We start from the raw sequence: 26,860 nt of genomic DNA on the forward strand, positions 1-26,860 counted from the left end.
AGCTTATGAAAACCTGTTCACAATATTCTCATTTTTAATTTGGGGTTTTCATAAACTGTAAGCCATAATCATCAAAATGATAACAAATAAAGGCTTGAAATATCTCACTTTGTATGTAATGAGTCTATATAATGTCTATATTATATATTAGTTTCACCTTTTAAGTTGAATTACTGAAATAAATTAACTTTTGCATGATATTCTAATTTTTCAAGTTTCATCTGTATATATATATATATAGTCAACATTTGAAGTGGAACAAAAAAGTTTTTCAAAGGTGTCCTATGACAAGAATGGGTATTGTTCACAATTCATGTATAACTTTGATGAAAGATTTTGATCCACTTCAAATGTCGACTACTGTGGATATTAAAATATATAGTACTTAATATAATATTTAAACTGATATCTACATCTATCTCTCTATATATACTGCTGCACTGTGCAGTCACATAATTTCCTGTTGTTCTTTTCCGGCTGTCTCGATTATTTCCTGTTTGCTGAGCTTACTGTTTATGTCATGAACTTGTACTAACCAAAAGCTTAATTTAGCTTGTTTATTAACAATAAATAGGTTATGAATGAAACCTGCTAATGTTGCACAATAACATGCAGTACACAAGACCAAGTTAAATTAATGTTGTTTTAATTTTTCTCATCATAAGTGTCTTAATATAGGTGGAAATTGTCTTTTTATTTATTTATTTATCCCAAAACATTAGTTTGATAGCAGATATGTGTTATACTCCTATAGCAACTGTACAGGAAACGTCCTGGGATGTCCATGTCATGCGCCAGATTGCCACAAAACGTCTCCAAAAACCGCTACCGGGACATTTCTCCATGTGAGTGCACAGCTTGTGTTTGTGTTGGACTCAGAAATGTTTTCATGATTAGCTGGATGTTCATACCAGTTTGTTTTGTGACACAGATGACACCACTCGAGTTGTATTAAAGGGGACCGATGATTACATCAATGCAAATTTCATCAATGTGAGCATTCTTCTCAGATAATCGTTTTATTTTGAAGTTATTTTGGTAATGTTTTGTTCTTCGAGACTGATAATCTGTATATATCTGTGTGTTTTCAGATGGAAGTCCCGAGTAAAGGTGAAGTAAAGCGGTACATTGCCTGCCAAGGGCCACTTCCTGGTACATGCTCTGACTTTTGGCAGATGGTGTGGGAACAGAGCGCCACCCTTGTGGTCATGCTGACGACACAAGTTGAACGTGGCAGGGTATGCATATATATATATATATATATATATATATATATATATATATATTTTTTTTTTTTTAATGTAATTAAATAAAAATTGGTATTCACACACATAAAGGTGGTAAAAATTATGTTTATGTTAATGAGTTTAACTAATAATTTTTTCAGAAATGTTAGAAAATTCTGTAATTCTACCATTAATGTTCCCTTTTAGGTGAAATGTCATCAATACTGGCCAAATGTATCCGCAAGCGGCGCCTATGGAGGTTTCCAGGTTACATGCGTGTCGGAGGAAGGGAACTCTGCGTACATACTCAGAGATCTGACTCTTACACACCTGGAGGTGACGCATCTGTTCAAATGTCCCTTATTCATTAATGTAAATAAACGTATGTGCTAATGTCTGTTTGGGTGTTTGAGCAGAGTAAAGAAGAAAGGCAGATTTGTCAGATGCAGTACTTGGCGTGGCCCGATCACGGCGTGCCGGATGATTCGTCGGACTTCCTGAACTTTGTCGGTCAAGTACGCAGCAAAAGAGCCGACACTCCAGATCCTGTTGTGGTTCATTGCAGGTCAGGCCTGGATGAAAAATGTCCTGACAGAATCTCTTACAAGTAAAAAAAATAAAAAAATAAAAAACATGATTTGTTTATTGACTCCACCCCTTTCTCTTTCAGTGCCGGGATTGGTCGCACCGGGGTGCTTATCACCATGGAGACAGCGATGTGTTTGATAGAGAGTGGTCAGTCGGTGTATCCCTTAGACCTCGTGAGAACCATGAGAGACCAGCGTGCCATGATGATCCAGACTCCTGTGAGTACGCAGAAGAACAGCCCACCTAAGGGGCTTTTTGAGTTCCTAGAACTAATGGCGGAAGAACCCACTTTTTGGCGTGTTCGCACCACAGGAACTGGGAAGGATTTTAGTTCTAGTAACGCCTTTTGGGGGGACTAAATTAGCTCCTACTTCAGAGTAGGGTCTAACCCAGCACAATAGGAACTACCAGTGACGTAAGTGTACCCTGATTGGCCGAACGCACGCGAAACTCCAGCACCCGCCATTTAAAAAATAAAATAAGCAGTGTACACACACAGATTATAGCCTAAATCTTTACTCCACGAACATGGAAAACATTGATAGATGGACCTCTCAACCTTTACGCTAAGGAGAAAATCCAATGCGATTATGTATTTCTGCTTAGATAGCGACACGGCATCAACCACACGGCAAACGCTAATACTTTTTTTATATACTGTTTACTTTCTTTGTATAAGAGTTCTATCTAATAACGTAGTGAAGACGGAGAATGTGCTCAGGCTCTGGCGTTCTCAGCGCCGTCAAAATAAGTCACAACGAGCGCGACTTAATACATCACTTTAGAGTTCTTACTAGCGGTGTGAATGCAATCGGGAAAATGGTCCTAGAGGAACATTTAGTTCTCGGGTAATCATCCTGGTGGATAATTCCTATAACTAATGGCGCTTTTCCACTGCATGGTACAGGTTCCAAGCGTACCGTACCGATACCAAAATGTGACGTGAAAACACTGCAGATCACTGATTGGTCAGACAGAATAGTCACTACCAGCGTCATTGTATTTGCGTGACACGAGACACCAATCCCGCTATATTTAAATAGCCAACAGCCACCGCTGTAGCACCTGTTTTTAAAGTACTTGCTTGAAGGAAAAAAAAAAAAGGAAAAAACGTCCAAAAAAAGAAATGACTGAATCGTGGTCAGTGGACGAAGTGTAGACGTTCCTCTCGTTGTTTGCCGATGAGTGGATAAACTATAACGATCAGTCTATAATCCCACCCACTTTGAAGCGGTACTAACTACAGTGGAAAAGCGAACCGTGCCGTGCCGAGCCGAGCCGTACCACGCAGTGGAAAAGCGAAGCGAGCCGAACCACGCCGCGCCAAATCGTACTGAGCCGTACCATGTAGTGGAAAAGCGCCATAAGTTCCCATTAACTACCCGGTGCGAAAGCCCCTTTAGACAGGAAAAGACTCCTGGACAGATTTGCAGTTATGCATTTTTCAGATGTTTTATCCAAAATAAAAAGTTCTAATATGAGCTACATAGTTGCCTTGCTATGAAATATCTCAGTCCAAGTTTATAAATATCGAAGATTCAATGCTACAAATCTTGATACGGTCTCTCAAAAATTGCGTTGAATGATCTGGTATACATGGTTGTTTTTATCATGCAGCTGAGTCACTTCATTTCCTTTTTGTTTGTTTGCAGAGCCAGTACCGTTTCGTCTGCGAAGCGATTTTGAAAGTTTACGAAGAGGAGATTGTAAAACCGTGCGAGACTGAGCCTCCGGTCGAAAAGGAAGAATGAACACCACCCGTCAGCGTTTCTGAGCTTCTTCTGTGATTTACAACTACTGCCTGTGAGATCTGCGCTCAGCTCGCTGTCGCCCCCTGCTGGAAGGCAGTGGACATGACTGCCTGCAAGCTAGAATACAGACGAAAAAGCACTATTGCACTTTACAGCGACAAACAATGACTCGAGGGGATTTTTAGTTTTTACGAAAGAAAAAAAACATACGCAGTATCAGGTTATTGATTAATAGGTACTGTTAGTAACGTTAATTATTTGGGTCGGAGAAAGAAATGAGCTTTTGCTTTCGTGCCAAAAGCTGAAATGAGCCACAGTCCATGTCAGAATTAACTCTTGCAACTAACGACAGCATTTGACATTTTACTTGTTTATTTATTTGTTTTTGGGTTGTTTTTTTTAACAGTTGACTTAAAAGCAACAGGTGCTCGCCCCATTATCATTTCCTTTCTTGACCGTGACTGTTTTGTTTTAACGTTTAAAACAAGTTTAAATCGTTAACGTACATTTTTTTGTTTTTTAATCGTCAAACAAAAGCAGTCCATCGATGAAGCTTTTATTGATACACATTTCATTTGTTTTTACCCTGAAGATTTTTGAGGTTATTCGCAAGGTACTTAAGACTTGCGTAAAGTACTTCCGATACAGTTTCCATGGTATCCTTACGGTTCTCTCTAAATTTAGTGGAATTATCAGGCACCAGCTGCGTTGAAAATGAGCCATGGTGAGGATGTCTTGCTGCCAAATTTCACAGCTGTTTGCCTCTAAAACCAATTGGTGCGTCGCTTCGGCTAATCGCTATTTATTGCAAGGCTACGTATAGTGCGTAAAACGCCTGACGTTTGTATCGTTAAATATGCATCAGGCAGCTGTTCTGCTCTCAGATCCACGTTTGCCGGATCTTTGAAGCGTTTTATTTAGAAATTAAAGCTGTGAATTTCACATTAGCTTCGTTGCGGAAACTGGATACTCAGTTGATATGTACGCAGATTAATCGTTTAACGTACGATTTAGTCTAGCATCTGGTCAGCATAAAGATCGTCACATGGTCTCAAATACCAATTTTCTTCCATGTTTACAATCAAAATTTCAAAACTTTTACTGCAAGAAGCTGATTACCTTCAGATTGAAATTGTTCGCCCTGTATGAATAATTGTTCTTTGTTGAGTAGTAATATCTGCTCCCCTCTCTGAAGATACAGGTTCAAATTCTGCTAATCATTATTTATTCTTATCCATATCTCCTCTTCTCTAACTAGTTACCCGTTAGCTATTACATGCAATATACTCGTAAGGTGGTCATAGTTCATTTAGTACTTGCTATGGCTGTAGAGATGATGGCATTTACAGAACTCATTGGCCACTTTAGGGTTTTATTCACCTTAAGTGCAAAATTTTACAAATGCTTAATGATCAATGAATTTAACATGAGATTTTAGTTTGCAAAACATGAAGTTCTCATTCTGAAGGGAAAGCATACGTATGAATTCTAGAGCAAACCGTTTTTAATGCGACACCATCTTAATTGTTTGCGAACGTTTTTACGAACATTTCCCCCCTGTACGATGTTTTGCGGTGCCATCGCGCAAACGATTTGGCGTCAAGGACCAATCCCGCCCACCGTTTTGAATGTGAGCCGATTTTGCTTCAGTGTACGTCGTTATAGCGCAGCAGCTAGAAATTTACTACCGGCGTTGCGTCGGAAGTGGTGGTATTTTTGTATTTAAGGAAAAAACGAACGAAAAAAAAGGACAGCACTTTGCAACTGACTGTGGTAGTCAGCTGTGCTACTGTAGAATTTATACTGTTATTGTGTGATGGGGAAAAATATGCCGTTTAATTATTTATGTTGAACATTTTGTCAAATACGGACACCTGTGGGGGGCTCTTAACTACATAGTGTCATATGTGAAATATTTGTAAATACAATGTTATATATTAAAAGTGTTCTGAAAAGATAACTGTGGTTATTTTTGTTTTAGTGCGTTTTTAAAACGTCAGAAAAGTACATAGGTAATTGTATGTCATGTTTGTATATCTCACAGTTGTGTTTGTATGTCTGTGAGAGAGCGAGTACGTCTTTTGTACAGAATGTTTTGTTTCTTACTGGCGTAAAACTTTGAAATTGTGCTTAAATAAGCTGACTCGTCTTTTGGCGCTTGTGACACACGTCAAATCAAATATAATACAGCTCAAACTCCTTTTTTCAGTGTTGTTTGTGATAAATATCGACCTTCCAATCATCCAAAAATGAAAGAACAAACACATTTCATTTCGCAGCTTGTCTTTTTTTATTTTATTTCTCTTAGGATTTCACAAGAGGTTTTGAACAGGGATAATTTATTGAATTTAATTTAATTTAATTCATGCTGACTTTATGGATCTCGTTGCTGTTTTTTTTGTTTTTTTACTTCTTCACGACTTCGACGTCAACGTCCTCTGTGCGAGAAACGACCTTCCCATCAACCACCTCTTCGATAACGGTGCGAACGCGCTTGGTCACCACAGGTTCATCTGGAGAAGAAAAATTAAGAAAAAAACGATTACTTTAATATATAATAATATTTTAAAATATAATATGTTGTATGCAATGTATATTGCTTAAAAAAATGTATATATATATTTTTCCCAATTTAAAACAAAAAACACTTACGTTTGGGGGGAGGAGGAGCTACAAACTCAACAACTTTGATTGTCTGTCTCCTGTAGCAAAAAAAAGTTTATTAAATTTCATACAACTCTTGTGATCATTAGTTAATCTTTATTTATATACATATATATCTATATCAGTCTTACTGAATGTCCTCTCCATCCAGAAGTCTCCTGTACTCGGCGATCTCCATCTCTAGTCTGGTCTTGATGTCCAGAAGCAGTTTGTATTCACTGCCCTGTCTTTCGATGTCAATTCGCATCCGAGAAAGCTCTGTCTCCAGACCGTTAATGATGACCTGCAACTGGTTGAGCTGGTGGCTGTAGCGTGACTCGGTCTCTCCCAGTGTGCCCTCGAGAGCCGATTTCTGTAATCGCATAAAGCGTAGAATAACGGTTAGGGGGCGGGACTATGCTAATTAAACTGTGCAAATTGCTCCCTCTAGAGGCAGCTAGTAGGAAATGTCTTTTTTATATTATTAATCAAAGCTAGTAGATTTTGCTCATTTGAGCATAGGATGATAATTAGGGGTGTTGCTATGTATATTAGATCAAATAAAGCTCCCCCTAGTGGTTGAGTAATTAAAGATGGTACACATTTGAAAGATAAAGAGAGACTTTTACCATGCTAAGTTGCGACTGTAGTTCGATCTCCAGGTTCTGCAGTGTTCTCCTGAGCTCGTTGACTTCACTGCGGGACATTGAGAATTCTTCTTGTTTGATGGTGACCGTCTTGTTCAGTTCGTCGAACTGCGGGGAAAGAGGTTTTTGAGGTCAACGTCTAGCTGATTGTGTACGGGTTGGCGATCGCAGACTGGATTAATAACGGAGAGCACTTACTTTGCCCTTGTACCAGGTCTCCATTTCTCTGCGGTTCTTATCGGTGATGGCTTCATACTGAGTACGGATCTCCTCCATGATGCGGGCCAGGTCTTGCTGAGGTGCGGCGTCGACCTCCACGTTTACGCTGCTGGAGGACATTTGAGCACGAAGAGCTGCGAGCTCCTACAGATCAATGATATACATGTCATTGCATATTTTTAGAGAATGGATTGAAAAGTGGGAATTGCTATTGTTGGAGATGGATTTGTGTGAACTTTCACTTTTAAGGTGTGGTCACTCAGCTAAATTTTGCTGGCGTAATCCGTCATTCCAATACGAATGTGTGCGGAAAAAAAGTTTGCTCTTTCAAGTTGGTCATGCACATTGGTTTGAAAGTAACTTCTGTGTGAGCTGTACTTCATCCATCTCTATCTTATACATTATTGATGGACCATGGACCTTTCTTTGAAGGTGAAATTTCGCTGAGAATTTGCTTGTGTGACTACAAAATTAGCGTAATTTTGAAGGCAAAAAAAGGTTGTTGTCAAAAGCATAGCGATTGAATCGCTGTTAACAGAGAAGTCACTTTAAAAACAAGCAGCTTTCTGTTGGTCAGTGCGATGAATTCACGTGGCCAACTTAAAAATGTGCTTAATCTGTGTGCTGAGCTGAATGCAAAACTCTCAATCGTGCAGATTTCTACTTGAATTGCTGGATTTCGCCAAACAATGGTTGAAATATGACCACACCTTTAGGCTTTGAACATAGTACAAAGAACTCAATGGCTTGAGGTTATGGTAATTACAGGACTACCGTTGCTAATAGAGCCTAATGTATAAAATTACACTTGATTAGAGAAGATTATTGGTCTGGCCAAAAATCTTGCCTTGCTCCACCAGGTTTGCTCTACCTGGAGGGCCAAAATTGGTTTTTGATCTCACCTCGCCATGGTTCTTCTTCAGGTAAACAAGCTCCTCCTTCAGACCCTCGATCTGCATCTCGAGATCTGAGCGGCTCATGGTGAGGTCATCCAGAACCCTCCTCAGGCCGGCGATGTCGGCCTCCACGGACTGGCGCATGGCCAACTCATTCTCGTACCTGAAGCCGCCAAGAATAGCAGTGGTTAGGATGGGAATTCAGATGAACTGACGTGTTAAAACTTTGGGTGTGACATTAACAATCTCATAAAAAAAGGGGAAATCCTGCTGAGGACATAAAGCATCTTAGATTGGTTTCCTGGTCTAGGCTGGTTTAATAAGATGTTTTTTCAGCATGGAAATTCTAGTAAGTTTTAATAATCAGTATGGGATGTGATATTAAAATCAATACCGATTTCTTGAAAAGAGTTTTTAAAGGAGAGAATTTGAGGGAATTTGAGGTTTTTGCTTGTACTCACTTGACTCTGAAGTCCTCGGCTGCCAGTTTGGCGTTGTCGATCTGAAGGATGATTCTGGCATTGTCATGGCTGGCGATACAGATCTGAAGACAAACAGATGACGAATTGAGACTCAAATAGAGCTTATGAAGGTAAACCAAACATTTTGCATTGGCACAATGTCTTAGACATTTATTTAAAAAAAAATATATATATATATATACAGTCAGTTTACATATTCTGTAATGTCAATTACTATATTATTACATTTTATCAATTGATTACTTTTTATGTTCTCTAATAATTTAAGAATTTATTATTATATATATTGTATAATCAAATAAATTCAAAAATATTTGAATTGTAAAGTTAAAGATTTTAATTCGGATATCTTCCTTTTGATAAGAACTCTGATAACTTATTCCACACTAGATAATATGAAATATATAACTCTATAATGTAAAATGACTCACTTTTTTGCGCAGATCTTCAATGATGGCGTAATAGTGGCTGTAATCTTTGGAGACAGGGGTTTTCTTCTCGTACCACTCCCGGATCTGGCGCTCCAGCTGCGCGTTGGCTTTCTCCAGGGAGCGCACTTTCTCCAGGTAAGTGGCCAGACGGTCGTTGAGGTTCTGCATGGTTGACTTCTCGTTGCAAGCCATAGCGAAACCACTGTCACCCCCGCCCAACGCGCTGGCCAGGTCGAAACCGCTGTTGTTGCTCTGTGCGTAAGAGACGCGCACGCTGGAGCCACCCGCACCTCCATAGACACTTGGCGCACGACCGACGGCGATGCGCTTGGAGTATCCACCGGTGAGAGAGTGGGAGGTGAAGGGACGAGAGCTGGAGCTGGACATGCTCTTGCGTGAAAAAGACTGAGTAACCTGAGTCATGGTTTCTGTTCCTGTTGCCTCGGCGATTTGTTGGACACCTCTGACAGCTGCGTAATGGTTTAGGAGAGCTGAGGATCTTTTATACGATTTGACCAAGGGGTGTGGTTTCCAGCTTACTTATGATAATGATTATCGGAAAACAATTAAACAGGTGTGTACAGGGTGTGCTCGGGACCCTGAGGCACGCTTAACCTGATCGACATGATTTTATCAATAAAAATTAATTCCCTGGAGTTTAAGATTTGATGGGTCAGGATATAGACATAACAAAGGAGTAGGCCTACCACTTCATAACTTTCGTTAGCGGTAAAAGTGATTAAACATGATATACTAGGGCTAAAAAGGTCAGTAGTTCATACATTCAAATGTTTTGCTCTATATAATTCAATAATTTTTTTGACCAATTATTCTATCATTTTCATAACCACGAATCAGTGCGACTAAATTCAATATTAAGTTTAATATTATATGAAATATTTATTTACTTTCTTACACTGTAAAAATATTTACTGTATCTAGAAAACAATTACTGTAAAAAAAAATTGCTGCCTTAATTTTTTTATTAACTTGCATGTTCAAATAATGTCAACTTAAATTACATTAAAATGTCTTTAAAAATGAGTTGATTCTTGTATGACTTATGCTATAAAAAAAGTTAAACATTTCTTATTTTGATGAGTTAAAGTAGCCTAATGTAAAAACATCATAACTTATCGATCATATGATTTTTTTCCCAGTGTATGATTGTTTTTATAAATGAAAGTGTTACAGGTGGAATTCCCATACCACCTGTACAGTGACAGTGACCGTGACCGTGATCATGATAAAGTGACCTCTTCGGTATGTGCAGAATGAGGACTTTATCACTGTCTCTCCACGCCCTGATTAGATGTGAAAGTGTAGCTATGAGAAATAGACTCTGCTTGATTTAACTGCCACAAAACAGGCCATACTTTAGTCAGTGATCATAGTACCAGAACTGTAGTCATTATGCAACAATTATTGCGCCATAAAACTCCAGTTTCGATGGAAAATGTGAAATATGTGAATTCGTTAATAACGAAAAGGCTCGCGCAATAAGTGCTTGTAATTGTGAACTTCTACTTTCCCCCAGTCCTTCATTATCAACCTGGTAAAGTACGCTTTAACCAGCCCTAAGGCATGTAATTACAATGTTTTCGACAAGTACATCTATGATTAGGTTATATGTCCTAGACACGCCGAAAGGTGAGGTAGGCAGGCTACAATTACATGATCGTGTTCCCTACTAGTCCATCTTCATGTGTGCATAATTATTTTGTCTTTCACCTTTCCCTTTGTTATTTCTTTCCATTTCATACCTGTCGTAGCCTAATTCGGAGCTCATTTCTCAGACTACTGAGGGAGTGTCTCATTCTCTGTGTTATCTTTCCACTCCCACCTGCATAGCTCACTTCATCCAGACCAAATCCACGTCTCCATCAGCGTTCAAGTCTTTAACGCTGATGGAGACGACACCCCATGCGGATCTCGATCGTGACCGTCGTTCGCTTGTTTCGGTGTCAATCGTTCCCCTCTCACACACTTTCGTTTGCTACATCACCCTTGTCGTGCATCACCACTCCATTTTAGGATGGGCTTGGGGTCATGAATTTAGGCTATTTAAACCCATTTGTTGGTGGTGGTTTCACTCATTTAAATCTTTTATTTTGAGTTGATCATCCGGGTTTGTTAGGAGAGAGTGGGGTAGCCTAAGCTGTGTCATGTCAATGGGTGAACTGAATTATTTTGAAATAGGCTAACCCATTACAGCAAATAAAATAAAAATAAAACGGTGAACTAAATATGAACAATTAGACAACCAAAATAATGGCTATAGCCTAATTCATTAATTTGCATGACACACTGACATTACAGTAGCCTAGGCATGATATCGCGGACTTGTATAATGGTGCGTTCAAGTCATCTAGTAGGCTATAGATCGTAAATGTACGAGTTGAACGTCACCACAATGTCGTAAATACCAGTGGGAAGCTCGGGATTTTCTCTAAGCCCCGATCTTTACGAGTTGTGGCCGTGTCACTGAGAAACATGGCGGATTTTCAGGATTTTCTATTAGCAGTAAGCTAATTGCCTGCACAGAATATGATAGCATTATAAAATAATGTCGATAAAGTTTGCAGTGGCTTCATAAATGAACTAAAAACATAAAAAACAAAGCACACCTTTTGCAAATCTTTGTTCTTCATTTTCTAGAGCTAGTTTAAGAACCTCCCTGTATTTTTGTGTAATTAATTAAGAGAAAGTAGCCGACTCCGCCATTTTACTCCGACGAAAGTGATTTGAACGCACCGGCCGTCGTAAACACGACTTCCCAACTCGCGCGTGCGAACTTCCCAGGAGGACTTGAACGCACCACGTTGCGTCATTGGACGGAAGAGACTCTCGCGAGCGCGCGTAACATCCTTTTGAATTTCCCGGGAAAAACGTCCCAAGTTCTTCATATAAAAATCAGTCTTCAGGTTGAGGAAAAGTATCTTTTTTTAAACTTTCTTTACAAGCTGTCCATTCATTGGCAATAAAAAAAACGAATGAATACAAGAACATTCTTACATGAAGCACCTTTTAAATAATAATAATAATTCAATAATTAATAATAACATAATGAAATAAATAAAACATATGAGCATAAATTATATCTTATCGCATATCAGTACACCATTATCATATAATATGCCATAATTTATGTCTAAAGATCTTTGTTTTTGTGTTAACGTTGGTCATCTGACTATGGAATGACCTTTGGATGAAGAACTGCAGAATTCAAATGTAAAGGCGATACTGGTTGCGTGTAGGTAAGATGATACCAGTAGGGGTGTGAATGGTAATCAAAACAACAAAATCTTGCATCATAAAGCGCACTGGATTGCTTTTTAAGTGCAAGCATAAACATAGAATCAGTTTACTATAAATAAGAGTGTAAATGCGGTCCATGCTATGTAAAATGCCCATCGACATTCACAAGTTTTACAAGTGGATTTACAAGTGATTTTCTCTCACGCGCTGTAACCTGTTGGACAATAGCCAAACTATTAAATATCGGCTACTGTCCACTGTTAGATGCATCACTTCTGTTTACACAGCAAAGGTCATGTGGCTTAAAGGTCAACTTAACGCCTCGGTAAGCCAAAAACCAACGGTTCATTTCGTCACCCGGACCTGTCTGACGAGTCTGATTGTCGTTTGACTTAATGTGCCCATCCTTGTTTTGGTTTTAATCATCAGACACTCCTCTAATTGTTTTCTGAGAGTTGCCGTCTCTTTTCTCACCCTAAGCGACTGCCAATCAGTGTCAAAACTAATGTAAAAATTCTTTTTTGAAGGGTTTCACTTCAAAACGTGATTTAAACCCTTTACATGCAAGTGTATTATTGTGTCAACTTTGGGGTTGAATCTTGTTGTTGACCCGCAGTAGTTTTTGTGCAAAAGAACCAGTTTTCTTTCTTTTTTTCTTTCTTTCTTTTTTTACTTGAAACGCTGATGTAGCCTAATAGTGTAAATTCTCATGAATGTTTGGCCTATATGTCTGATTTATATCAATCTTTAAATACCAAGATAATTATATGATGAGATCATCATTCAGTGTGACAAATCAATCTTGATTCCCTTTTCATCATGCGGTCACTCTTAATTTTTAAGGGATGATGCCTTATTTTCATATTAGTTAACTAGGCCTATAGCCTATATATAAAATGTTATAACTATATTCTTGTAGAAATTGTAACTAATTCGTAAATTATTTAATTGAACAAAATATATATTGTATATTATATGTATATATTTTATTAAATTAAATCAATTAATAATAAATATATTAAACATTTCTTTGTGTGTAAAATAACACCATTTCAATCATTTACTTTCAAAGTCACTGTCTCTTTCCATTGACGACATGTAGTTTTTGTTAAATATGTGTCTTTTGATGTGGCTGTTATGATATTGCTGCTCTTTTCATGTCTTTTGATCATGTTTCGTGTGGTTAGTGCGGACACGCATTCACATTGTCCGATAATGAAGCAGACGAACGGGATGATGTTTCATGTTTGCGGAACAGTGTGCGTTTTTAAGTGGGAGTCATGAATATTTGTTTTGACTGATAGGCCTATGTCATGACTTCGCTTGAGTTATTTAACGGCAAAAGAGCGTTGACAGTTTGTTTCGATTTACATTTTTGCCTTTTTACAGTTAATCCTGTTTGAGTGTTTATCTTACCTAACAATTCTGGCTTAATTGAAGCATCTCTTTGAATCACCTCTTCATGAGCTAATGCTCTAAACTGGTTTTTGCTCAAATTTCACATTGAAAATTCAATAGCGACAGTAACAAAGTCATTTATCAAACCAAACAGTTGAATGCTAATATACTAATGGCTAACTTTCTCTAGGTGTTAGACATCCTTGATCAGAAATAACTCACCGGTTGAAGGATAATGCTAACGGATAATTTTTCCAGGCGTTATAGACCTCATTAATCAGAAAAGACTAACGGGTTTAATGCTAATGCTAACGAATAGCTTTTTCCAGGGATTAGGCTATAGACATACTTGATCAGAAAAAGTCCAGTTGAATGTTAATGCTTATTGTTAACTTTCTCCAAGTTAGACCTCTTTGATTAGAAAAGACTCTCTGGTTTGATGCTAATGTTAATAGATAGCTTTCTCCAGGTATTAGGCTACGGTCTTTTCTAGATTAAAACAAACTCACCAGTTTAATGCTAACAGCTAATTTTCTCTATGTATTACACTCTTTCTTGACTAAAACAAACTTAGTTTAACATTAATGCTAACTTTCTCTATTATTCCTCCTTGATTAAAACACTCACCAGTTAATACTAATGCTAACGGCTAACTTTCTCCATATTACAGCCTTTCTTGATTAAAACAAAGTTGTATCCATGTTATACTAATGCTAACAGCTGACTTTCATCCTGTATTAGCCCTTCTTGATTAAAACAACCTCACCAGTTTAATACTAATGCTAACGGCTAACTTTCTCCATGTGTTATGGTCTTTCTTGACTAAAACAAACTCAGTTTAACCATAATGCTAACTAACTTTCTCCATGTATTAGTCCTCCTTGATTAAAACACTCACCAGTTTAATACTAATGCTATTGCTAACAGCTAACATTCTCCATATTACAGTCTTTCTTGATTAAAACAAAGTTGTATCCATGTTATACTAATGCTAACAGCTAACTTTCTTCCTGTATTAGTCCTTCTTGATTAACACAACCTCACCAGTTTAATACCAATGCTAACGGCTAACTTTAGGTGTTATTGAGCTACTTGATTGAAAACTATTAGCTAGCCTTAGTCTTTGCAGTGAAAGTAAGCATATAAGAGTTATTGTTTGTCACTCACTAATACTTTTCTCACGATCTGATACGTTTATTTAAACGAACTGTTGTTTCTTCTACGTTGTTAGTTTGAGTGGTGGCAACACAGCTACTGTGTGTAGTATTTCTGGTAACCAGGGGACGTGCCTGTGCGTTGTAGCGTTGCATGCCTAGCGTTGTTACCCTTTAAATGCACAGGTGTGTCCAGGTGGAGCACCTTCTGTCTTTCTGCACACACTTAGTGATTAGACATATGATTATGTACTGTGAAAATTAAGATATTAACTATACACGCAAAGTTATACTGTAAGTTACATGTTAGTGCATGTTCTGGACAGAACAGTCATGGAAAAGAAAATTAATCATCATTTCTATAATCGTTATGGAAAGTCTTTCTTTTCGAAAAGACAGTTATATAGCCTAGGCTAATAACACCCTGCACTTATATATCTTTATAACCCTATCCATCCACCTTTGTATATGATTATGTTTACTTTCTCATGTGACTAAGACCAGCTCAGCAAATTATAGTTCTTCTCAACATGTTGTTTAAATCGCTGCAGAAGTCGGATTATCCTAAGAGTTTCTGTGTTATTTACATATAAGTGATGGATTAATGCTAAAAGTACAAGCGATTCCCATTAGTTTACACCCACGATAATGTTGTTAGTACTTCTAAAAGAAGCAATTGTGAGGAAGACTAAAGCAATCTTGGTGCAAAGCTTTGGATTCTTTAAAAGCCTCCAACCGAGACATCCTTGTGTCAACAAACCGTCGTAACATGTCTGCATGTCTGCTTGTCTGAATTATAGCCCATAATTATTGTCTTATGAATAATATATTGAGCTGATTTCACAAGTTTGACACATAATTCCTAATTCTTGACCCCAAAAAAACGATGTCAAATCCAGTTTTTTTTTGGTCAAGATTTAGGAATTATATGAATAAGTATGTTGATACTTATACTTATACTTACACTTATACTTATACTTACTTACTTAGTTTTGTTAATATAAATAAGCAAAAAACAATTTATAATTTTTTTATATATTCATAATTTATATATTTATAAATAAATAATTAGTTTATTAAAATTATATATGAAAAAAGTGTGTGTATATATATACACACACACACACACACACTTTTTATTCATATATATATATAAAAAAATAATTAATGAATATGCGTACTGCCCGGCCAAAAAAATAAAAGATTGGATCATTATTGCAGTGATTAATATGTTTCTAGCCTGTTATGTTTGGCAACAGTTCGTCTAACCCTAATTGATGGCGTGTGTAGATTTCATTTCTTAAATAACCATGTATGAAGACACACCATGGCAAAATTTCAAGATGTCAATGTCAAGATTCATCAGGGTAAAAATGTGAAAGAATGTTCCGGAGGGAGAAGAATAATTTTCACACATGAGTCGGCACCTCTCAGTCCTGACCTTAAATCCACTGAAAGTCTTTGGGAGGTGCTGGAGGAGGCTTTGCAGAGTGCTGGACTCTTGCATTGTCAATACAACATCTTGACCAAAAAAATTGATGCACCTTTTGATGGAATTTTTTTTTTTTGAGATGTTATATATGTGGCTTCGATAACTATTGCCATTTCTAAAATGCTTAAGTATGATCTCATTCGGCTCAGGACTGCAGACAGGCGGGGACGACCGGGAACACGCAGTCCTTGTAAAACACTGTAGGTAGTGTGTCACCTTCCGGATCTCAAAGTTTAGCTGGTCCGAGTTGAATGCTTCTGTTTTTTCCCATAAGCCATCTTGTAATTTAGCTGTCGGACAGGCAGCCGCTTGCTCAGTCATTACCTGTCTGTAATTACCTGCGCTCCTATTTCAGACGAGCATGAGACCACGTTGTTTTCTCATGGGCCTAACAGGTCAGGCTGCATTCCCTGTCCCGGGACTTCTGAGATGTTCAGGTAACCAGACACGTCAACACCCCAGAACCAGATGTGCAGGGTGGGACCGCCACAGACAGACGGACTCTCACTGGACTGTGACTGGCACACTTCAATGATTGGCATCTGGGGGGAAAAGGAAGAAAAGGGGTGTGACGGGCGAGGCCGTGTTGGTAAGTCGATTGGCTTTTCTTTTTTTTTTGTCTTCTGATGAACTTTCCCTGCATTGTTGTGCTGTCTGAAGCTTTCATTTCACTTTGGTTCGGTAGATCAAACAGACAGAAACTGGCACCGCGTTTACCGTCATCGCGCTGTTTGTGCAACTGTGTATTAAACAAGTCATTCTAGTAGCACCGTTTGGGTGTACCACTTCTTTCCTTCATCTGTCTGTCTCAGGCACAAGAATTTTTCTCTTTTATGTTTCTCTCATTGAGCTAACAAGTGTGTTTTCTGAGGAAGCAAGGAGTGGTGTTATTATATATATATATATATATTACATCATTATAATAACAATTAAATTCATTATAATGGTGCTATTATTTATATATATATATATATATATATATATATATATATATAATAGCACCATTATAATGAATTTAATTGTATATAATTTGTTACATTTATATGCATATATATTCTTATAATTATCAGTTATTATAATTATTATATAAAATTAATTGTAATTATTATATTTTTTTATTATAAATTAATTTCATATTATTAATGTCATTTTATACATTTTAAATGGTACACACACACACAAACACTTATATAATTATATTTTTTATATATATAACATTTCAATAAATGAGTAGGCTACATTCTGAATATAACACTTTATATTTATAAATATTTTAAAATTAAACACTTTAATAATATAATTTTAAGTTGCATTCAAAATCATATATGATAAAATACATAAAACATAGATGCATGCACTCGTATATAATTTTTTATCATTTTTCCTATAAGTTTTTTTTATACATTTATAAATGAGTTTAATACAAACTGAACATAACACTGGACTCAAAAAGATATGAATTGCATTTTTAAGATGAAAATATAGTCTTTAGTATTTATTGAAATTTTGAAAACTTGAGAACATACTATTCTTTTGACATACTCTTCTTTTTTTTTTTAATGTAAATATGCTACTTATGCAGTATGTTAACAATGTCGAATATGCCAAAATTGTGCAGGCAATAATTAGATGGCATACTTTATGCCATTCCAAACATATCCTTCGTAGCAAATACTGCTCATACTAGTTATGCAGTATACACCATGTTCACAGCATTTAAAGTCCTCATGGAATCAAAATCGACCCTTAAAAAGTTATTCCATACTTTTTCTTGTTTCTAATCTAATTACATTATGAACCTAGATTTGTGCAGATGTTAACTTCTGTTCTAACATAAATGTTCATAATGCCCAGAATGGTTTCGTTAATCCGCACAGCTTATGAGTGAAACGCTGGAGGTGTAAGGCAGTTTGTATGTTGTAAGTATGCCTTGAAGCTCTTAAACAAGCCTCAACGTCTCACCTCTAAACCTGAAGATGAGTTCACCTAGACAGGAAAAACTATTAAGTAAAAGAACTGAAGGCTTTATCAAATACTAGAATCTAATAGTGAAAACAAACACGCATATGCACACAGCCTACGGCGATACAAACAAACCGCACGAAACACGAGCTACTAAGTCGGCACAAACAAAAACGCATGCAGATCAAACACAAATGGACTTTGACCTGTGCGTGTGTGTGTGTGTGTGTGTGTGTGTGTGTGTGTGTGTGTTGTTTATGTGTGAATTGTGACTGTAATCCAGGATCAGTGAGAACAAAAGCACCAGTAAAACTCGTGACACAAATTGTGGCCTCTTGCTTTTCACTTCGGCACGAGGCTGGCGGGACCCTGGTTGGCCCCTTCCACTGTCCCAGTACCAGTCCGCCCCCAAGGGCCAGGGAAAGGCCTGGTCTGTGTCCGTAGGAGCCACGTCGACGGTCGGCATTCAGGCAAAATATTTACTCGGTAAACATCCTATCATCTGAGGCGTGGCAGGACAGCACGGGCTCGGAGACATTTCGTTTTGCTCAGCGCAAGGGGCCCCATGGAGAGACTGGACGAGCCCAAAGCGGCCCTTAGGGGCCTGAACGAAAGGCTGAAGGGGTTTCTGGAGCACATGAACCAATTGGAAAAGACCAACTGTGAATTGGAGGAGCAGATCGGCGAGCGGGGAATGAGGAACGTCGCTCCTCGGCGGAACTGGAGCGACAAGGAGGCGCTGGCACAGGAACTCCGGGCTCAGGTGGGTTGGTGACGGTTGCGCTTGTCATCTTATCGGCACCTTATCTTTCTCGTTACATTTGATAGCCCAAGGTGCTAACACAACGTGGCCCTGAAAAACCCCTCAGACTGGCTCTGAGGTGACGAGTCTCATTAAGGCGTTAAATCTTTTTCTCAGGTAAATTATCTACTGTAGTGTTTCTCAATTCGGCCCCTGGAGGCACCACTGCTCATTTCTGGTGACTATGTACTTTGACACACCCAAATAAGGACATAGAGCCTCCGCTAATGATTTAGCAGATTCTTGTCTGGTTAAAAAAACGTCACAAATGAGCAATTCTGGTGGCCCCCAGGAGCCCTATTGAAGTTGGTTGGTTTATGTTTGGCCCCAAAGCCCCTATATTTGAAAGTAAGCATAGGCTACTGTATGTTCGGAATAGCATATCAAACTACTCATACTATTTTGTAGTTTACAGTACGTGTACTCTTCAGCATGTAATAATTGCATTCTATTCAAGATTAAGGACTTATTCGTTATGGCATACTATATTTTTTTGCATACTCATTTTAATATGTATGCAGTATGTTATTCTACATTCAAGATTAATGGCATACTAAGCATACTATTTTTTTGCATTATGTACAATTCACTGAGTTCAAAATGCCAGTATGGCATATGCATGCATTTATCATATTACAGAATGCCTACTACTGTACTACTCATACTAATTGTGCTAAATATGCTAAAATGTTGTATGCATGCAATAATTAGTGTTTAATACTGTGATTGTTTTGTAATAACTACATGATGACATTCTATACTCAAGATTAAGGATGTGTTCGTTATGGTATACGACTCTTTTTACATATAATATTGCACTATGTACAGTACACCAAGTACAATATACTATATATGAATCTAAGGATATGTTTTGAGTGACATACTACCACATAACGCTTAAGCGCATACTTATCTATGATGCAGTAATCATACTGTATACTGTGCATAATTACATATTCTTCAACTTGAATATAGAATGTTATGTTCTTTACGGCATACTATTTTTGCATAGCATTTTTTATATTATTTTGCAGTAAGTACAGTATACTGGGTACAGAATGGCATAATACCATAGTACTCGTATCATACTATTTTTGGCGTATATAGTATGTATACTGTGCTGCATGTAAAAATTGCATGACATTCTATATTCAAGATTGGATATGTTGGTTATGGCATTTTATGTCTCTTTTTAAAAACTATTTAGCAAAATGCAGTATGTACAGTTTACTGGGTACAATATGCATGCATTAATTGGAGGACATATTATATATTTTTGTTTCTACCAATATGTTCAGAATCCCATACTACAATACTACACATGCTATTTATGCAGTATTCTGTGCAGAGTATGCATGCTATAATTGATACTACGGACATGTTTGGACACTACACATTCCGAACAAAAACTAAAACCAAAGCACAATATGCCCTATGTGAGCCTTTGTGACTAGCAGTTTGCATTAGCTGTATAAACATAAGCATTGACTAGCTGTAGGCTACTAACTCATTATATCACCTCAAAATACATTATATATGAAGTTGACTTTCAGTGACATTGGAAATGATTAACCAAACATTGCTGTCACGATGGCTCATGAATCATCAAAATGGCTGACAGCCAATCATAATGTGCTAAGCTAATATTGTGCTTCATGAGAGAAACAATATTCTACCAAACTATAGAAAGGTGTTCTTGATGAACCTGTTGATGAACACTTAATGTGGAATGGAAAACCAGTGTACCGCTTATTATTTTTTAAAATAGTATGCGAAAATATGAAGAAACAAATCTGTATGTTTATTTAGCATTTTTTAATCCAAGTTTGTGTAACATGTCTGATCAAACAATCCAGAGGAATTATGGGAAATATTGAATGTCATACTGCATTGTGGGATACACAAACCCAGTGGAGGTCTGGTTTTATACAGCACATTTTTACATATTTAGTAGGTCATCCAAGTATGGTCATGTAAAAATCAAAAACTGTGCAGAGTATGCATACTATATAATTTGAAATTAGCTGTAAGTGTTGTGAGTACTACTAATGTAGTACTATTTTTGCAGTATGCAGTAGTATGAACACTATATTGTGCCGCTTATAATAATTACATGACATAATAATTACTATATTTAAGATTAAGGATTTGTTCATTATGACATACTAATAACCCTTTTACCTACTATTTTGCATTCTCGAATACTATTTTGCAGTATGCACTATGTACAGAATACTGGGTACAATATGCATGCAGTAATTAGATGGCATACTACATATTTGAGATGAAATATATATTTAGAATGCCATACTACCATAGTACGCATAATATTTATGCAGTCTGTAAACTGTGTGGAGTATGCCAATATTCTGTATGTATGCATTAATTAGATTACATACAGTACTATATATTTTAGACAAATAATGTTCAGAATGCCATACTATCATGCTATATATATATATATATATATGCAGTCATGGCCAAAATTGTTGGCACCCCTGGTAAATATGATCAAAACTGGCTGTAAAAAATAAATCTGCATTGTTTATCCTTTTGATCTTTCATTCAAAAAATTGCCAAAATTCTAACCTTTCATTGAAGCAAGAGAATTGAAAGTGGGGCTAAATCACATTATGAAATAAATGTTTTTCTCCAAAACACGTTGGCCACAATTATTTTCCCCCTTTTATTAAATACTTTTTGCAACCTCCTTTTGCCAAGATAACAGCTCTGAGTTTTCTCCTATAATGCCTGATGTGTTTGGAGAACACCTGACAAGAGATCAGAGACCATTCCTCCACACAGAATCTCTCCAGATCCTGCAGATTCCCAGATCCATGTTGGCGCTTCTTCTCTTCAGTTCAGCCCACTCATTTTCTATAGGGTTCAAGCCAGGGACTGGGATGGCCATTGCAGATCTTGGTTTTGTGCTCAGTGACCCATTTTTGTTTTGATTTTGATATTTGTTTTTGGATCACTGTCCTGTTGGAAGATCCAAACATGGCCCGTTATAAATTTTTTAGCCCCGGCTGTTAGGTTTCGATTTTTTATCTGTTGGTATTTGATCCAATCCATGATGCCATGTATCTGAACAAGATGTCCAGGACCTCTGGCAGAAAATTAGGCCCACAGCAGTAAAGATACAGCAGAGTATTTCATTTTACACATGGGGTACTTTTTTATTAAAAAGCTATTTTTTTGTTTCATCTGACCATAGAACCTGTCCCGTTTGAAGTGCCAGTAGTGTCCGGTACTTTTCAAACGTTCTATGGTCAGAGGAACCAAAAAAATAGCTTTTTTGCAGCAAACACTTAAGATGGGTTTGGTGCACACAGGGATAAAAAAGTACCCCATGTGTAAAATGAAATACTCTGCTGTATCTTTACTGCTGTGGGCCTAATTTTCTGCCAGAGGTCCTGGACATCTTGTTCAGATACATGGCATCATGGATTGGATCAAATACCAACAGATAAAAAATCGAAACCTAACAGCCGGGGCTAGAAATCTTATAACGGGCCATGTTTGGATCTTCCAACAGGACAGTGATCCAAAAACAAATATCAAAATCAAAACAAAAATGGGTCACTGAGCACAAAACCAAGATCTGCAATGGCCATCCCAGTCCCTGGCCTGAACCCTATAGAAAATGAGTGGACTGAACTGAAGAGAAGAAGCGCCAACATGGATCTGGGAATCTGCAGGATCTGGAGAGATTCTGTGTGGAGGAATGGTCTCTGATCTCTTGTCAGGTGTTCTCCAAACTCATCAGGCATTATAGGAGAAAACTCAGAGCTGTTATCTTGGCAAAAGGAGGTTGCAAAAAGTATTTAATAAAAGGGGGAAAATAATTGTGGCCAACGTGTTTTGGAGAAAAACATTTATTTCATAATGTGATTTAGCCCCACTTTCAATTCTCTTGCTTCAATGAAAGGTTAGAATTTTGGCAATTTTTTGAATGAAAGATCAAAAGGATAAACAATGCAGATTTATTTTTTACAGCCAGTTTTGATCATATTTACCAGGGGTGCCAACAATTTTGGCCATGACTATATATATATATATATATATATATATATATATATATATATATATATATATATTATATATAGACTATATGAATCCAAGGATATGTTCAGAATGCCATACTACTGTGCTACTATTTATGCAGTATAAAGTATGTACAATTTACTGCGCCACTTATAATAATTACATGACATTCTGTATTCAAGATTGATGACTTGTTAGTTATGACATACTCTTTTTGCATACTCTAACACTGTTTTTCAGTATGTTCTGTGTACAGTATACTGGGTACAATATGCTTGCAGTAATTAATTAGATGGCATACTACATATTTGAGACTAAGGATATGTAATACTATCAAACTAATATTATTTTTGCAGTATACAGTATGTACACTACTGTGCCACTTATAACAATTACATGACTATCTATATTCCAGATTGATGATTAGTTATTATTGACATAGTGCATACTGAGAAGTATGCAAAAATATTGCCATGTACACAATATGCATGCAGTAAATAGATGGCATGATACATATTTGAGACTAAGGATATGTCGATAATGCCATACTAAAGTAGTACACATACTATTTATGCAGTATGTTATCTGTGTAGAATATGGCATTATTCTGTATGTATGCATTAGTTAGATAACATACAGTACTATATATTTGAGACTAATAATGTACAGAATGCCGTACTATCACACTACTCATGCTATTTTTTTCAGTATACAGTATGTGCAGTATATACCGCTTATAATAATCACATGGCATTCTATATTCAAGATGAATTATTTGTTTTTAATTACTTTTATTAATTACTCTTTTAATTATTTCTTTGTAGGGCTGTTAAACGATTAATCGCGATTAATCGCATCCAAAATAAAAGTTTGTGTTTACATAATAAATGTGCGTGTACTGTGTATAATTATTTTATATAAATAAATACACACACATGCTTGTATATATTTAATAAATATTTGCAAGTATATACACTGTATATAAATTTATATATAATTTATATTATATATAAATATAAAATATTTAATATATACATAACACATTTTCTTAAATATATAGTACATGCACGTGTGTGTATTTATATATACAAAAATAATTATACACAGTACACACACATTTATTATGTAAAAACAAACTTTTATTTTGGATGCGATTAATCGCGATTAATCGTTTCACAGCCCTAATTTTTGTTTACATTACTCTTTTTTGCATACTATTTTGCAGTATGCACGATGCACAGCATACTGGGTGCAATATGCATGTATTAATCAGAAGACATATTACAAAACTTGAGATATTTGTTAAAGGATAAATCCGGTATTTAACACCTTGAGTCTATATTGTAGTTTGTTTTGGATGAACAAGAGGGGTGGACAACATTTTTTTTGACAATGGTTCCTCTCTCGAGTTTTTGACTATATAAGAATTGGCCATGGACCCATTTAACATTGGAGTCAATGGGCATGTCCGAAATGTCATTAAAACAACCTTTAACATTAGTTTTCAAAACTGTGCAACTCACCGAGTGATTAGTGATGTTAGTTGATGTTCCAGAAACAAAAAGTGTTGCGAAATACAGTTTCTGTCGTGTTTTATTCGTCATTTTGTAAAATCCCATTGAATTCTGTTGAAGGACTGATGTGCTCGTTAATATAAATGCGCTGACGGAAGTGGTCGGGAGTGTGCTAACGCTCTCAGATTCAAATATTAGAGCGGAAGTTACACGGTTGTGAAGTGTCTGAAAAAATAGTTCCACTATAGCAAAATAAACAGATTGGAATCATATATTGCGACGATATATTGTTTATAATCATCAACTGAACACCACTAACCACTCGGTGAGTTTAACAGTTTTGTAAACTAACATTATTGGCTGTTTTAATGACATTTTCGGACATGACCATTGACTCCAATGTTAAATGGGTCCATGGCCAATTCTTTTATAGTCAAAATACTCGTAGAGAGGAACCATTGTCAAAAAAATGTTGTCCACCACTCTTGTTTATCCAAAACAAACTACAATATAGACTCAAGGTGTTAACTACCGGAATTATCCTTTAAGGCTGCCATACTACTCATACTATTTTTGCAGTATACGGTATGCATACTGTGCAGCATGCAATAATTACATGACCTTTTATATCAAGAATAAGGTTTAGTAATTATGGCATACAACTGTTTTCCATACTGTGTTACTTAGTTGTTGTTGTTTTTTAACAGACTACGACTTTAAACCAGGTTTGGATAGGCTGTTGGCTTGAATTGAGTGGGACTAACAGGTACTTTTAATTTATTACCAGAGGGATGTTGACAGACGGCTAACACCTGTGCTTCCTAAATCCATTCCGGTGCCAGAGGCCATACTGACCTTGTGAAGATAGTTAATCCTTTCGCACCTGACTTGACCTTTGACCCTAACATAATGACAACCTGGACTAAAAGCAGATAACATTTTTTAAACGGACGTGTGGTGTTTGGGTGTTGGATAGGTAACTGTTTTATGTGCTCTGGAGGGGAAATCAATCACTCTGTCAAGAGATCAATCAATGCAATGAGCAATGCACAACAAGCATTAGGTAAAAAATCCTGAAAAAATGTAAGCCTTCATAACTTCCTTTAGTCACTGTTTTGCATAAACTGTCTGTCAGGCAGTAGACAGCTAGAAATGCATGTTGTTGCACACCCTAATCTTTCAGAAGTTCACATGGTTAGATGGGTGGTGACAGCCATTAATCATCATGAGCCTTGTAATGTAAAAAAAAAAGAAAAAAAAAGATGATGATCTTGTACCATAATTTTGATCAAATTGCTTAAGAGCTTAAGAGGTTAATTTCTTCCCACCGGCAATTATAATGTTCTCTATCTTGATTATTATAAGTATTTTTTCTCCTAATTCTCCTTCTGTGTTTGTTTTGGCAGGTTAGCATGATCCTTATGGAAAACGCAGAGGTTTTGTTACAGTCCGATGCTGGTGAAACTCAGGCAACACATTTAAAGACAGGTTAGAAACTCTCAGTAAGCAAGAAATATGAAAATCACCCTGAAATGACCAGGTTTATATCAATTATGAGACACAAAGTAGACATTATAATTATTATTATTTTAAAAAGCAAAGTTGAAGGATGAGTACTTTGCATTGTGGGATATGCACGTCCCAGCATGTTTAGTAGCCTACCTACATTTTGTCCAAATGAAAGCCGGTCAGAAAATTTGCATACTGTGCAACTTATTCATCATGCGCTCTGCATTCCGAACATGCCTATGAAATATTTCAGGTCAAACTAACAAAATATTCAAAAAGATTTAGATTTGATCATGTGATCGCCCTCTTGGTGGTGGGAAACAGCAAGTGCCTGAAATACCACTGAATGCTTGATAAAAAATTAAGCTAAATTTTATTTTACAAAAATGACACATAATCTTCAATTACATAAGATGTTCTCGGATGACATAAGTCTTACTTTCATAGAAAGCCAGCTCCTTTGTTAAATATAATTAGTTTATTGCATTTTTTAATAGGAGGGCTTGCACTGAGACTGTTTATGTGTGAGATTTATTATTTAAAAATGGGTTAAATGCATGCTGTTGATTACCACAGAAAATAATTACGTCTCATTTTTCAGTTTGTACATTTTTTTTTAAATATGTGTTAACCGGGTAATACTTGAATTTTGAATTGAATTAAATACAAATTTAAAATAAGTGAAGGATGTTGTAAAATTAATTATATTTTGAAAAGATTAACTTTGCTTAAATGATTAGTAGGCTACTTTTGATGACATTGACCCTAAAATTTTTCATTTGTGTAAATTGTTATAATTATTTATTTAGTTTTTTTTATAGGAACATTCTTCAATTGTCAA

General features: G+C 36.6%; 3 protein-coding genes across 5 annotated transcripts in view; 2 read left to right on the forward strand and 1 right to left on the reverse strand.

Moving 5' to 3' along the window:
* Window positions 1–5,525, forward strand: part of ptpn4b (protein tyrosine phosphatase non-receptor type 4b) — a 35,325-nt gene extending 29,800 nt beyond the window's left edge. For all 3 annotated transcript variants that reach the window (XM_079593985.1, XM_079593986.1, XM_079593987.1), the window contains exons 21-27: window positions 755–845; window positions 932–993; window positions 1,092–1,238; window positions 1,434–1,562; window positions 1,643–1,791; window positions 1,897–2,032; window positions 3,467–5,525. In XM_079593985.1, the coding sequence (XP_079450111.1) occupies window positions 755–845; window positions 932–993; window positions 1,092–1,238; window positions 1,434–1,562; window positions 1,643–1,791; window positions 1,897–2,032; window positions 3,467–3,565 (813 nt within the window). In that variant the 3' untranslated portion in view covers window positions 3,566–5,525. The remainder of the gene's footprint in view (window positions 1–754; window positions 846–931; window positions 994–1,091; window positions 1,239–1,433; window positions 1,563–1,642; window positions 1,792–1,896; window positions 2,033–3,466) is intronic.
* Window positions 5,526–5,955: 430 nt separating this feature from the next.
* Window positions 5,956–9,398, reverse strand: krt97 (keratin 97). The gene is made up of 8 exons (XM_079593988.1): window positions 8,884–9,398; window positions 8,432–8,514; window positions 7,977–8,133; window positions 7,054–7,218; window positions 6,838–6,963; window positions 6,361–6,581; window positions 6,218–6,267; window positions 5,956–6,078 (listed from the first exon to the last, which is right to left on the reverse strand). The coding sequence occupies exons 1-8, from the start codon at window positions 9,304–9,306 to the stop codon at window positions 5,972–5,974; spliced, it is 1,332 nt and encodes a 443-aa protein (XP_079450114.1). The 5' UTR covers window positions 9,307–9,398; the 3' UTR covers window positions 5,956–5,971.
* Window positions 9,399–18,611: 9,213 nt separating this feature from the next.
* Window positions 18,612–26,860, forward strand: part of krt222 (keratin 222) — an 18,181-nt gene continuing 9,932 nt past the window's right edge. The window contains exons 1-2 of the mRNA XM_079593023.1: window positions 18,612–18,910; window positions 25,917–25,979. Of these exons, the coding sequence (XP_079449149.1) occupies window positions 18,713–18,910; window positions 25,917–25,979 (261 nt within the window). The 5' untranslated portion in view covers window positions 18,612–18,712. The remainder of the gene's footprint in view (window positions 18,911–25,916; window positions 25,980–26,860) is intronic.

This window comes from Phoxinus phoxinus (genome assembly GCF_949152265.1).
Source record: "Phoxinus phoxinus genome assembly, chromosome: 20".
NCBI classification, from domain to species: Eukaryota; Metazoa; Chordata; class Actinopteri; order Cypriniformes; family Leuciscidae; genus Phoxinus; species Phoxinus phoxinus.